At 38.3% G+C, this 15571-nt stretch overlaps 1 protein-coding gene across 2 annotated transcripts; it reads right to left on the reverse strand.

Moving 5' to 3' along the window:
• Positions 1–521: 521 nt before the first annotated feature.
• Positions 522–15118, reverse strand: LOC144013885 (natural resistance-associated macrophage protein 2-like). Of its 2 annotated transcripts, XM_077513232.1 has the most exons (16): positions 14828–15116; positions 13626–13721; positions 12064–12212; positions 10737–10859; positions 10077–10196; positions 8746–8852; positions 8599–8669; positions 8456–8523; positions 7022–7177; positions 6785–6943; positions 6610–6696; positions 3488–3607; positions 3260–3409; positions 1342–1415; positions 1118–1271; positions 522–780 (listed from the first exon to the last, which is right to left on the reverse strand). In XM_077513232.1, exons 1-16 carry the CDS (start codon positions 14847–14849, stop codon positions 673–675), a joined length of 1764 nt encoding a protein of 587 aa, XP_077369358.1. In that variant the 5' UTR covers positions 14850–15116; the 3' UTR covers positions 522–672. The 2 variants fall into 2 exon arrangements, with proteins under 2 accessions (XP_077369358.1, XP_077369359.1); XM_077513233.1 differs by lacking the exon at positions 522–780 and having other exon boundaries at positions 1123–1271; positions 6610–6691; positions 14828–15118.
• Between the last annotated feature and the right edge of the window lie 453 nt (positions 15119–15571).

A 15571-nucleotide genomic window follows, 5' to 3' on the forward strand; every position in this document is an offset into this window, starting at 1 on the left:
ATCGGTAGCATGACGGATTTACGTAGCAGGCGGTGACCATAACTTGAACAGAACTTCCTGCTTTCGCAGAAAAGAATCATGGGATATGTAGTCCTACTATGCACTGCAGTCACTGGCAAGCTGAGCTTATACATTTCCAATGTTACAATGTGTGACCAATGCAAGGTTGGATAATTGTGAGTGTATTGACCTGTTGAACAGTCAATCAAGATAGCATTTAGAATTTGCGATTGATGCGCATGACGGCCATCTTTCGCACCCCACCGTCCCTGGTTTATAAAGACTGACTAGCGGTGATATTTGGTGAAAGCACATTGAGTTGCCTTGTGGTTGAAATGTGTGACAGAAATACAGTTGATTTGCCTTATGGATTACAATTTGTTCTAACTAGCGGTGGTTAGCTAATAATGTTTACTGGAGACATGCAGTTGATTAATTGTACTGTACAAAAAATCTCCAATGCACCAGCAGTAAGTGAACCACAATATAGCGAAAAGGACGATCTGAAAAATCTACTAAAGTACAGTAACTGCACTGGACTGTATTTGGTGTTACTTCCCACAACTGAACAGAACACTGGTTTTGGAATTCAGTTCAAAGACTCCAACTTACAAAGCATCATCATCATCCCCTGTGAGGCGACTTTTGACCTGCTCAAACACTTGAGGCAATTCAGGACTCAAACTCCGGCTGCGGCTCAATAAGGACGCCGGCGTCGTTCCCTCTGCGGCCGCTTGGATCCAGGCAGGGCACCCCCACGGCGATCAGGCACAACCACGACTGTAAACAACAACACGGACAATTCAAGAGCAGCCATACGTGAGTTTTTGCAGTTTACATTTCTACCAGTTGGGGGCGCAGCAGTTACAAATCTCTTGATTGTCAGTGTGAAATGTTGTTCAACACTTTGCTACTATTCTGTTGAATAGCAACAAGTTAATTGTACTTTCGTCACCTGGTGGAAAATCTAAAATGTCTGCTTGAAACCAAAATGACATCCTAACCTGACTCACTTAAAAATGTTCCTCTTGCTAAGTGACATTTGCTTCAAGGCTGAATTATCCAAAAATGATGACAATTTGTATTTCTAAAAGTAGTAGTGGCGAATGTTACTTACCAAGTATCCCACAAAGGTCAGATATGCAACAGCGAGGAAGGCGGCCAGCACGTAGAGCCACACACTGCTGAGTGTCGTCACGTAAAGCACCACAAAGTACATATTGATAGCGCACACCGTCAAGATAAGCAGGCCGCCCCAGATCTTAAACAACCTGCGGGAAGGAACAACGCGGGTTGGCAATTTGCTTTCAATCAGACGCCATCGGATGTTAATTGACTCACAATCCGTTGGCAAAATCCTTCATGAGAGATGGCAAACTGGTGAACGTTAGGATGGGGATGAGGGCGAACGGAAGCTGTGACACAAAAAGACTTCAATTTGGGGAGCTCCAAGCACAATTGAACATTTTCATTTTTTTCCATCCATCCCTTTTTCTCTCAGGATTTCAGCTGACCTGGACTGGTCGCCAGACAATTGCAGTTCCCTTTTAATCCAAGCTAAATTCAAGAGGTGGGCAGTATAGTCAATATTGTGGGAATGACTGTCAGTCACTTTGAAAAATTGACGCAAGTGTTTTCGTCTGTCAATGTAATCGTCAACAACTGGGTTAGTACCAACTGATGTCATCTTCAGTCGACAGCAAGTGGAAAAATATGTTCTTAAAGGTATTAATTGCATGAAAAATAATGGCGTTATTAAATGAATTCTGGACAAAATATTCACTTTTTACTGCTGAAAATTGCTCAATAAATCATGTATCCCTTTAAAAACTTGTCTCTCTTTATTCCCATTAAAAGGTTTGTTGCTAGCTTGCTGCTTGGCCTGATTACTTCTGCAAGACTGCAACGCTACAATAATAAGACAAAGAGCAGCCATCTTGCGCTGCCTCTCTTACTGTCAACTTCCACCAATGAACTAAGAGAAGAAGGAAACGATGAAGAATAACTCTTTCAGAACTGTGAAACGCATATAAAATCTCATTTTTAATACAAGGAGTACTCGAGTTAAGGCGCACTTGTGCGCCCGGTCCGCCATTTTTTCTCCTCGTCCGCCATATAGCACGCAGTGTTTTCCCCTCGTCCACTGTTTAGCCCTTAGCCTGTGCTAGCGCTTGTGCAATTGTGGGAGTGAGTATCTTTGGCTTTTTCACCCTCTTTTTTTTTTCCCCACCACATAGCCCCAAAGAATTAGAAAGCTATGTCTTCCATCAATGTTGGTCCAGCCAGAAGAAAAGCAATTACCATGGAAACAAAGCTAGACATCATAAAAAGATCGCAAAAAGGAGAGACACCAACAAACATTGGCAAAGACTTGGGCTTCAGTCAGACAGTATCTTATTTCTTTTATTTTAATGTATTTTAGATTTTTTATGCACATTATTTTGATGTAAATATTGACGTTAATGGGGAAATTCGACTTAAGTCGAAATTCGGGTTACATCGTGAGCGTAGGAAGTAGGAACGTAACTCCGACGTAACTCAATGACTCCGGTCGTGTCACTAAATAAAGTTCTTATTTTAAAAACATTATTTCATGACTCATAAGTTCATCACAATAATAACAATGACAGCCGAATGAAATTTACTGATGGTTTTAAAATAGCGACTGATATATCAATGACAGAAATATAAAAATATAAAATAATGATGATAGATTGACAAAGCGACGATTACAGGACGGTTCGGCTTGAAATAACGACAGATTGACGATGACGGACGGGTGGCCCGGCTCTTGATGAATGACAGACTGCGAAAATCCATTGGAGTGCCCACCAATTCATATTTCACGATGAAAACCTCAACCTAAAGTGGTGCAGATTTTGGGAATAAAGATCTTAATAATACTACTGGAAGGGAGAGTGAGGGTGGTGGTATGCATGGTGAGTAGGGCGTCATGAAAGAGTGAGGTTTTGCCAATGAGTGCTCTATCGATAAACCAGTAAATTTGTCTGCATGAGTGAAACATTTTAGGAAATGTCCCCTCCGATTCATATGCACGCAGATTTGACTATTTGTTGTCAAACAGGAGGTTGTGAAAAGAGTATGTAAACATTCAAAAGTTGGACTTGTGCATTAAAAGTTTCAAAAAGGCCAAATTTAATTGAACTTGTAAAAGTTAGGGTGCATTTTAGGTTCAGCCTGAAATATCCAACTTTATGAGTAGTGTGTGTAAAGGGTCAAAACTTTGTAGATGAGCGACCTGCATGCTTTGCAGCACGTTGAGGAAGTCGTTCATGCCAGTCAGATGCTGCACGTCCTGAAAGACGGCAACCAGCAGCGTGGGCGCGATGGCCAGGGAGCGGGTCAGCACCACCCGAGCGAAGCGAGACCAGCGCAAGTTCAAGAAACCCTGTGGGATTCAAACACGCCATCGTTCGCAAGTGCGCAAAAACACATCGATTCGTATCACAACACGCTCGGCACCCACCTCCATGACAAACTGGCCCGAGTACGTTCCCGTCATGGTGGAGCTCTGACCCGCCGCCAGGATGCCGACGGCCCAGATGTAGAGTGCCGCCGGCCCAAAGAAACAGCCCAGGACCACTCCCTGGACACAAAAAGAGACCTTACGTCACTCCTAGTTCAAGTTGTGTGTCAAACTAAATATAAAATGAAGACAGTTACATATGCATTTTAATCACATAACTTTGCCTAAAAATCCACTAGCTTAATGCTAATAGAAAACGACATTCACGGCAAGCATTGAGAGGTGCGGTTTTACAACAGCTATTTGAACAAAACTGTCGAGAAATACATTAACAATACTGCAAAACTCACAGGTTTATATTATTTATCCTCTGAAAAAGAACAATTCATATTACTGTAACTTACTGAGGGTGACTCTTCTTCGTTTGTGTCTGTGTGGCTGTATTATACTGCCATCCAGTGGCCAAGATGAGAACACCAAAAGCAGCAGCACTATTTAATTACAATAAGGGAGTCCTCGAGTTAAGACGCATTCGACCTAAGACGTTTCGACTTTACAACGGTTACGCCCGGTCCGCCATTTTGGCCGCGTCCGCCATTTTGGCTCCTCATCCGCCATATAACCCGCAATGTTTTCCCCTCGTCCGCTATTTAGCCCTTAGCTAGTGCTAACGCTTGTGCACTTGTGGGGGTATCTTTGGTTTTTTCGGCCTCTTTTTTTTCTACATCATGACGCCAAAGAAGAAGAAAGCTACGTCTTCTATCAATGTTGGTCCAGCCAAAAGTAAAGCCATTACCATGGAAATGAAGCTAAACATCATAAAAAGATTGCAGAAAGGAGAGACACCGACGATCGGCAAAGACTTGGGCTTCAGTCGGACAGCATCTTTTTTAATTTTATTTTTTTAATTTAAATGTATTTTAGATTTTTTTTGTGCAAATTAATTTGATGCAAATATTGACTTTAATGGGGAAATTCGACTTACCGTAAGTCGAAATTCGGGTTACATCGCGAGCGTAGAAACGCAACTCCAACATAATTCGAGAACTCCTTGTAGTTAAATTGAAGCATGAAATGATGATGAATTCTTGACATTCTATTCAATTATGTTGGAAAATTTTAGACACTGGGAAACTTCGATGCATTTGGACACCAAAGATATGTAGCCCGCTTTTACTTAAGATTCAGAGTCTTGTTTAAAGGGATACTTGACTTGAACCACTGTCAACATTAAAAAGATAATATTGTGTCTATAATTAATGTGATAACTTTTTTATGTACAATTAGTATCTTTCAAAACTAATTTTCCACTTGGTGTCAGCTGAAGATGACATCACCTGTGCTGAGGAAACAGGTAACAACCAACCAAGGCTCACTTTGCTGACCAAACCCAGAAAACAGGTGACTGGTCGTTACCTACTTCCTCAGCACAGGTGATGTCATCTTCAGTCGACAGCACGTGGAAAAATTATTTTTTAAAGGTATAAATTGTACATAAAAAATAATGAAATCAAATTAACTCTGGGCAAAATATTAACTTTTTACGACTGAAAATGGCACAACGAGTCAAGTATCCTTTTAAGGCAGTGGTGTCAAACATAAGGCCCGCAAGATGATTTTGTAAAGTTAAAAAATATATAATAATTGTACTGTCGGAGTAATTAATCAGCTGACCACAATCAAAATATATTAAATTTGTAATTTCACAAGCAGTCCTCTGATGAGTAATGCAACTTGTACAGGGGAATCGTGCTGGATGTCATTATTTTACACACAACTTAAAGTCACAGTTTGTTTAATCCATCCATCCATCCATTTTCTTGACTGCTTATTCCTCACAAGGGTCGCGGGGGCTGCTGGCGCCTATCTCAGCTGGCTCTGGGCAGTAGGCGGGGGACACCCTGGACTGGTTGCCAACCAATCTCAGGGCACACAGAGACGAACAACCATCCACACTCACACGCACACCTCGGGACAATTGGGAGCGCCCAATTAACCTGCCATGCATGTCTTTGGAATGTGGGAGGAGACCGGAGTACCCGGAGAAGACCCACGCGGGCACGGGGAGAACACGCAAACTCCACCCAGGAAGGTCCGAGCCAGGACTCGAACCGGAGACCTCAGAACTGGGAAGCGGACGTGCTAACCACTCGACTACCGTGCCGCCCTAGTTTGTTTAATTATTATTATTATTATTATTATTATTATTATTATTTTCTTTTTCTTAATAATAGACCGCCAAAGTGTTAAATATGACACAAATTCAATTACTGGTAGCACAAATAGATATGACAAGGATTAGCGTCCTTATGACGTCATTAACTGCGCCACGCAATGCATTCTGGGAACAATATATAAGCAAAACAGGTAGATTTAACACGTCCAGAACTCAGTATTGTTGCGTTCCATTTGCATTGGTATTATTTTTTGGAACAATATGATTACAGTTGACCTCCATAATTTAGGGCAGGCACACAAATAGCAAAAATCTGCGTATAACTGACGGCAATCGTTTTTAGGTTATATACTGTTATTTTACTAATGCGGCCCACTTGGTAATATATTTTCCTCCATGCGGCCCCTGAGCTAACATGAGTTTGACACCCCTGTTTTAAGGTGTTGGATGCCAAGGATGGAACTGGACCTTGACGTCATCTTGCCCTGCCCGGGTTCTTTATCACGCTGAATGCAGCGGTTTTAATCTGTCAGGGTAACAAAAGACGTCATTTGTATTTATTTACACGAGATAGAACTGCCCCCCTCAAAAACTGAACGATTAGTAGATATTTGCGTCATTTGACAGAAGAATGAATGTCTTAAAACAGTGGTGTCCAAGCTCGGTCCTTGAGGGCCGGAGTCCTGGAGGTTTTGGATCTTTGCCTTCTCCAACACACCTGAAGCTCAAGAGCAAGCTCTGCATAAGCCTGATAGACCCTACTCATTGGTAACAGGTGCGTTGGAGCAGGGAAACATCCAAAACCTGTAGGACTCCGGCCCACCAGGACCATTTTTGGACACCACTGTCCGAAACCTTAAAACAAACAAACAAACAAACAAAAAAACAATTTCTATTTTATGTCTCCCAAATATTTTGTGAATCTGAGAGAAATGGAAACGTGTACCCCTTTGTAGATGTCCACTTCTAGAGTGTGGTTGTTGAGAGGAAACAGGTTTGAGTGAGGACTTCCCGTTTGGTTGCAGACACTGTTCTGCAATGAAAACGCCAAACAACTGAAGCCAGTGAAAGCCGCTTCGAGTGCAAATAAAGACTAAAGAATAAAGAATAAAGAAACTCACCACTTGTACGTTCGTGCGCTCGTAGAAAGCCTCGGCGAAGACAGCCACCACAAACACGTTGATGATGAAGGACACCAACAAGGCTATGCAGGACTCGATGAAGAAGTACTTGTTGGCCTCACTGATCTGCTTCTTGTCGGTGCGGTCCACCTCTCGAGACTGAAAATGTGAGCACCTGCTGGTTGGTTGACGCGGTTTCAACAGGAAACGAGAGCGGGGCGTCCGCGTCAACGTCACCTTGACCAGAGCGGAGTGGAGGTAAATGTTGTGGGGCATGATGACGGCTCCCACGATGCCCACCGCCTGACCCAGCTGGACGGCGCCGCAGCCTTGGCAATACGGCACGAACATCCCCATCAGCAGCTGGCTTTGGTCTGGACGCACCATCACGTACTGGCGGAGATGAGGACAAAAAAAATCGTCAATCGTTTCGATGGTCAGAAGTCCGTGCAAAATTGACTTGACTCCATCATCGACAGTACTTTTTTCCTCAAAGTGTGGTGAGTGGGGGTGTATGTGAAAAAATTATTGCCCAAGTACAGGCCAGTTGTACAGTGGTGCCTTGAGATACATGCTTGTAACTCAAAACACGGCTCTTAAATCATCCTGCCTAGTTGAAAAAATGAAGGGAAATGCTATTAATCCATGAACGGAACCACACACACCAAAATTGAAAAAAAAAAAAAAAAAAAAAACAACAACAACAACAAAGGGATACTTCACTTATTTAGTCCATTATAGCTGTAAAATTTTAATATTTTGTCTATAATTAATTTGATACTTTCATTATTTATTTTAGTACCTTTAAAAACACATTTTGCAACTTGCTGTCGACTGAAAATGACATCACAAGGGCTCAGGTAACCAATCACAGCTAACCTGTTTTCTAGGTCTGGTCATGTGACATTCACAAGTTGAGCTGTGATTGGTTGAGCCCTTGTAATGTCATTTTCAGTCGACAGCAAGTTGCAGTGTTTTTAAAGGTATTAATTGTACATGAAAAATAATGAAAATATAAAATTTGTTATAGGCAAAATATTAATATTTGACTGGCAAAAATGGCTAAATAAGTAAAGTATCTCTTTAAAAAAAGGAATCTATAATAAAAACTATAATATATATTATAAAAATAAATAATAAAATAAATAAACAAATAAATCAATGAATAAATAAATAAATAAAATATATTATCTGTAGATAATGGTTGGCTGGTAATGCCCATAATTTCCTTTTGTCCCCCCAAGCTAGTTGATGGTAAATAATATGTAAATAAGCTTTGCTGCAGGGTGACAATAGTTTTGTAATTTTCATTTGAGTTAGTTTTTAATTCATTTTGAGTTTTGTTTTTTTAAATTTAGTTTTAATTAGTTTTGAGTGTGGTTCTGATAGTTTTTAATGGATTGATTACCTATTTAAAAATGCTTAGTTTTAATTAGTTTCAGTTAAAAAAAAAAGAAGAAGTGTATTATTTGTACACAATACTTAATAAACACCATTATTTTGGTCCGCAAAACTCATTTTGACCTCCAGAAAACTTACCTTTTTGTAATTTTGCTTCATTTATTGTTTTAAATCTTTTTCCATAAGCATTCCATACAGTTCAGCAGTAGTTAACCTCAACCGCTGTCAAACAAACCCAAAAGCAAAATGTAGGCAGATAAATGTTGGTACCTCATATCCAAACGTGATGGCCATAATAGTGATGAGCAAACCAAAGAAGGCTTCCAACCTCCTCAATCCTGCATGACGACAAGAGACAATTTTTGTTCCAGGCGCATGTTTTTCTGCCTATTTTGATAATAAATCTGACTTACCATACTTGTCTAAAAAGAGGAAGGCAAATGTGTCGATAATGGTGATAAGGACGCCACCCCACAAAGGAATCCTGTCAGCGGTCGTAACAACGGGAGCGCTAAGATAGCATTTGTGAACAAGTGCATCGTTTTTGCGTGAGGTCACACCTGCCGGACGAGAGGAGACTGAAGGCGATGGCGCAGCCAATCACCTCCTGCATGTCGGAGCCGATGATGGCCAACTCCACCATCAACCACAGGATGATGCGGGGAACCTGCAGACAACACAGAAATTCCTAAAACAGCAACTGTACAGACAGTTTTACATACCTGGTACTATGCTGTCTTTCATTTTTATTACATATACAGTGAACACTCACGTAATTTGTTATTTGCAAACTTACATATTCGCAAATTTTCCTTTGAGAACTTGACCTCATTTTGTGTAAATGCTAGAAAGGAAGCTAAACTAGTGTTTGTGTTAAATATTTGTTTGCTTGCCACATGTGATCTAAGGAAAGTTTGTGCTAGAGTGTTATTTGTAGTAGAATACGAGCTAGTACACTTATTTATATTAGTGTTGTTCCGATACCATTTTTTTTGTATCAACCGATGCCGATACCATACCGATACGACATGACTTTATATAGATATTTGCTACATGTGACAATGTTTTTCTTTTTTTTGTTTGGAGGACCAAAACTGACAAAATAGAAAAAATAAATAAATGGCTACATAAATAAATAAATGTATAAAAGTGAAAATAAAAAGAAATATAAAGAAATTATAATTCAAAAACTAAATTGATTTTTTTTTATATATATATATCCCTAAATAGCCCCAAGACATGCTTAAGACCTCCCCCTCATTTGAATAACATTTCGACCTGACAGAGCATCTGCAACATGAAATAAATAAATGTGAGAGCAGAGCATTTTTATTATTGATTGATATTTAATTCTATTTATATATTTATTTTTGTATTTAATTCTACATATTTATTTTTATTTTTGAATCTCATTTTTTATTGTTGGGATTTATTTTTACCTGTTTATTTAGGAATATATATAGTTGTTTTTATTTCAATTTCTATTAATTTTTTCTATTTAATTTTTAATTATTTTTTTAATATACGTTTTTATTTTCACTCTTATTCATTCATTTATTTATTTATTTTTAATTAGGGCAGTTCTGCTCCTCCATATCATATATTTGTGCAAACATTTCAACGACTAAAAACAGTTGTTGTTGGTCAATATTGTGCCCAAGTGCTTTGCTGCCATCTGGTGGTATGTGTATGCAATTACAAACCCTTTATTTATAACTGGTCACTTCGCACACATACACACACAAGCACGCACATCCCCTTTAAAAGCATTCAGTTGGGCAGATGAAATGATGATGGTGAAATGAGATGCCAACTGGCACACGCCGTAAAGACGAAAAAAAATAAAATCCTCTGTTGTGGTTTGCAGCTGAGATGATGCGAGGTCACTCACGGTGCGGTAGTGGTGATGGCAGACTTGAGCCAGGTGCATCCCAGTGACGACACCCAGCCGGGCCGACAGCCTCTGCAGCAGCAGGCCCATGACGGTGGCCCCCAGCAACACCCACAGAAGCTGACAGGAACGACAACGTGTCGAAAATTATTATCATTGACCCACAAAAACTGGCTTGGGAGTCTTTTTTTTATTTTTTTTTTATTAAATTCAACCCCAGTAGCTAATTTGATTGAGCAAACAGATTTTCTGAGACATGTTGATTGTAAGATCCACAAAAAGTAGCTAAAAGCTAAGCCTGGAAACAAAATTAATAAATTACAGAAGCTCAGCCATTTTGGTTTGAAGCAGCCATTTTAGGATCATTTCCGGGGTGCCTTCAAAAACAAACTGTGTGATTATGGTCAAACGTCATGCAGCAGACAGGTGGGCAAAGCTAAATGAAAAAATAGAGTTTTTGTCATTGAGTGTTGGTGGAGTATGGTAGCAAAGTTTGATCACTCACCAAAGACAAAATTCTTAATAAGTCAACTCTGCAAGGTCAGAGTTCAACCAAAAGTCTTGTGTGCATCATCAGCAGATGTCATTAGCGGAGTCATTTACATATTTAGGAAGCAATACTAGAATGGTGTGCACGGTGCAGGAAGACAAACACAGTACCTTGAAACCAGCCTTTGCTCCAGATTGCAAGTCCGACTCGATGTTGCCCGGGTCCAGATAGGCGATGCTCATCAGGAAGCCCGGCCCGGTGAAGGCCCACAGCTTCCGCAGACTAAAGGCCGTCTGTGGTTCAAAGCAATTACACCTTTCGAAACAGCCCCAAATATGACAATAACAATATGTAACATATAACAGACATGACTCAAATGCTCATTTGGCGCCACATACTACTTTCATATCATTCCATTAACAATTTGGGACGTCTGGGTCAGCGAATGGAGCACAACATGGCGAGAAACTCCAGCAAGCAATGTCTGCTAACTTACCCGTTCTTCAATTTGCTTTCTCAACCGTCCAGGAATCATATTAATAGGGCTGCTAGATTATGGAAAAAATAATTACATGTTTTTTTTTTTTGTTTTTTTTTTGTAATAATTGAAATCATGATTATTTAAAACAAGATGTTTAAACATTTAAATATATTGAGACCAATTAAAACATATAGAAACACTAATTATGTAAGCTAATTATGTAAGCTCCTTTCGGACCAAACATAATTTGTAATATTTATTTATTTATTTATTTATTTATTTATTTGTGTTACCAAAAACTTGAAGTTGGAGTGCATCATGTGCACTGTGCAGTTGTATGATTTATTTATTTTTTGGTACAAAACAAGAAAATGTTTACACATTTAAAAATATTAAGACCAATTAAAAAAAAATAGAAACACTATAATTATGTAAGTTCCTTTTGGACCAAACAGAATTTATAATAATACTATTTATTTATTTATTTATTTATGTTGGCAAAAACTTGGAGTTGGAGTGCATCATGTGCACTGTGCAGTAGTATGATTTTTATTTTATTTTTTGAGACAAAACAAGAAAATGTTTAAATGTAAAAAACAAATTAAAAAAAATATTAAGCCAAATAAAATCCATTGAAACACACTGGAAAAAATATTAAATTAGTTATTTTGAATTTTTAAAAAGGTGTGAACTTTAAGCAAAAATTAAACAACTCAAAAAAATTATTATTATTATTATTATTATTATTATTTATTTATTTATTTATTTATTTTACAATTATGCTGATTTAGTAATTGTGGAGTGTAATAAGTGAAATTGAATTCTGACTAATTGCACAGCCATAAATATTAATATCATTCATTTGTATTAAAAAAAAATATATATATATATATATATCATTCATTTGTAGTTTGTGCACTCTTTACACCCGGTTTGTGGTCCCAAATGAATCGTCCTGTATTGTCTAATCCCCGACATGACAGCTTTGCCATTCATTCCAAATTTCTGTGGGTTACCTGGGTGTCATTTTGGGGGACAGGGACCCTCTCCTCCAAATAAGTACCCGAAGCGGCTCCATAGTTGTGTGTGTGGAGGAAGGCGCCCTGGTGAGTGTGCCTGGTCTGGATCACAACCTTCTTCTCGTGGTCGATACCCTCTGAATTGTCTAATACACAAACATGCATAATGACTACCCACATTTTTGAGGGCACAAACTGAAGTTGTGTCATGGGAGTTAATGCAAATTGCAGAAATATGATTCCATATTTTGTTTAAAAATATGTACAAGCTAACAAATTGATACGTGTGCTGGAGGTTTTACATACTGCAGTGTAAATGGGCATAGAAATAAATGTTTTGCTGTGCTCTATTGGGAATATTTTTATTTCTACTCTGGCAAGAGGGCAAGCAAGAAATGTGTGCTATTTTTTTCTTCAGAGTTTTCATATTTGAACCCTCCTGTTATGTTTAGTAGGAACAGCAATAGCGTCCCTGGGTCACTTAGAAGCGAGGGTGTGTTTAATTATCCATAAGTGTCATAAACTTTTTTTCTTTACCGTGCAATCCTGCTCACCAATAAAATCAATACAGTACTTCATTTGAACCCGTTACATTTGTTACATTATCAAAAAAATATCTTTCTTTTTTTGTAATCCTGTTAATGAAGAAAGCCGATACTTTTTTGCACTTTTTTCACATATTTTTCCTCCTCTAGAATAGCAATGACATCCATAAAATGATTCAGGGTATGCCTAATTATACAAAGTTTTCAGAATTTTTTTTAAAAAAGTCAACAAACATTGAGTTTAATCTCATAATAACTCAGTCACTAACAATTCCAATCAATACTTCCTCTCACAGGTCATGCTTCAGTTTTTTTTATTATTATTATTATTTTATTTTTTTTAAATGAAATACACTTAAAAATGCCTAAAAATACATTTGTGTTGAATTATGCCGCCATGATCAGCAAAATTCAATACAAATGTACTTTTTACCGTAAAATCTACTTTCACCATTTATTTTAACTTTCAAATGCGGCAGTTTATGCCACAACATAGTGATGTAACAGCAATATCGTGATGTCGCGATATTAAAACTGACACAATCTATCGTTGTCATCACGTCACGATATAAAAAGCAGCACATCTTTTAAAAAAAGTCAAATTGATTTCCATTTGTGCAGTTCTAGCACCCTCTGGTGGATCGTTTTTTTGTTTTTTTTTAGTGTGGTTTAATTTTAATAATTAAATAACTAATAATAATTAATAATAATAATATTAAATTAAATAATTTAAGTCATAATAATAACATAGCAGAACGGTTAAACAAAACTACAAATCTTAACAGCTGAGGGAATTAATTTTTGTTTTTCTTACTCTAATAAATAAGGAGGGGATGTCAAATCATTTTTAACATTGCTTAATATAATTTAAAAAAATGGAAGTTCTATGTTTGTCATCCTCCTCTGTTTTTACTGACGTTTTCAGGTTTTACCATCGTTAACGCCGTCAGGTACTTTAAATGGGTCGAAAACGGAAAGTCCGAACTGTTATGATGACGTTGACAAATTAGCCACCTTGTCCGTCGGCGTCTTGCGTCTCATCCTCGGTGGGAACGCTCGGGGGCAGAGAGGAGATGTGCACGTCCTCGGGTAAGGGGTCCCTCGCCCTGGCTGCAAGCACAAAACACCAATACTTGTTCACATCACGCACACACAACAGAAAAGGCTGCAGTCAGTTAACTGAATTAGAGAAGTCACTCCTGAGATAGAACCATAAAAAACTCAAGGGAAGTGTAATTTATTTGTGGCAGGGCTCAGTCCTTTTACTGTATTTTTTTTTTTTTTTTTTACAACAGTTCCTTCCTCAGAGGTTTTATTTGTTTTGTTGGTAACATGAGATGTTCCATATATGGCCCACAGGACATAGGTTGCCCAGTATGTCCACCCCTGACCTCATGCATTGTTTTTGCGGGCAATATTGTCCTAAAAACGTGAAATGATATGTTGTGACTTGACTAATGGGCAATGTATGTAATTCCATTCTATAATCCGGCTCACCAGGCAGTTACATGATCAAAAGTCCTGGAATATTTAATGCATTCACTTAACTGCTTCTCCCGCCCACACCAAACCCAAATATATGCTAGATAAATCATTTATTTTAAATTAGTTTTCATGTATTGCTTAAATTATTGTTTAATGCTGTGCTTCCCAACCTTGACTGAGCCAAGGCATCCATTTTACATTTGAAAAAGGACACAGCAAGCACACCACCAATTAAAAAATGTTGCAAAAATATGAATAATGAAATCATGATCTCAGTTCAGTACTGTGTACTGTGTATTCGTGTGAAATATTGAGTTAGTTGAACACTTGCAGCATGACTGGCAACAGGTGGACATCCCAAATGATCTCCACACCCTGGATAATCGCTAGTTTAATGCATATTGCAATTAATACATTATTTTAAAAAAATAAAAATAAAATACAACACAGAATGTTTTGAAATAGTTGGTTAGTGGATTATAATTAAATTAATTGGGAAAAACCCTCAGTATTAAAATAAACTATTTCACCTTTCCTACACGTTTAAAGTTTAAAACCAAATGTTGCCCTTGAGCACAAAAGATAGGAATTAAAAATGAACTAAGGATTACGTATTCGTCAACCGAAAAATGATTCCTCTCTGGTCTAGTTTGTGATTGAGTGAAATTTCTTCCGGAGGGGGAAAGAGAGAAAAAATGGAAAAGGAACAAGCATCAGAAAACACAACTCACCTGGTCGAAGGAAGGAGAACATTTCGTAACAACTGCCAGATTGGTTGTTGTTGTTTGGAGTGAATCGACGGCGGTGAGTTTCGGATGAGGAAGTAGAAGAACGGGTTGAGTTTGGACATCGGCCCTGAGTGAAGGTGTTCCCCACTCACACACACACACACACACACCCGGGAAGTGTGTGCGTGTGCGCACGTGAATTTTGATTCAAAGTTGAAGGCACCGGCTTACGAGAAACGCTAGGTGGCGACAAACGTCGGCTTTGTTGACTCGTTCTTCTTCTTGTCTGACTTGAATGGCGCTTGGCAACCAGCATTCAAGCACACTACCGCCACCCACCGGACTAGAGTTTATATAACCTTGACTACCCAAGAAGGGAGGTTTAAAAAAATAACAAGTTCGTCTTTATCTCAGTACTCGTTGCATAATCACGAATGATTGCTATTATTTGGCAACATTATCCAGATCCGTACAATGCAAACTGTTCACGTCGTTGGTGGCTTCTTCGAAACATGAAAGATTAATTTAGCTGTAATCTCATTTTTGTGTAGAGCAATTATCCCCCCCCCCAAAAAAAATAAAATAAATAAATAAATAAATAAATAATTCTCCCAATCTCAATATATTTTCCAACAAATTTGGCATTTATATGACATCACTTGAATGAATAAGAAGAAAACAGTTTTTACTTCCTCATCTTGTTTCTGTCTCATTTGTTTGGTTTTGTCTTCTGTGTATGTTTATTGT

This window comes from Festucalex cinctus, chromosome 2 (assembly GCF_051991245.1).
Source record: "Festucalex cinctus isolate MCC-2025b chromosome 2, RoL_Fcin_1.0, whole genome shotgun sequence".
NCBI lineage: Eukaryota > Metazoa > Chordata > Actinopteri > Syngnathiformes > Syngnathidae > Festucalex > Festucalex cinctus.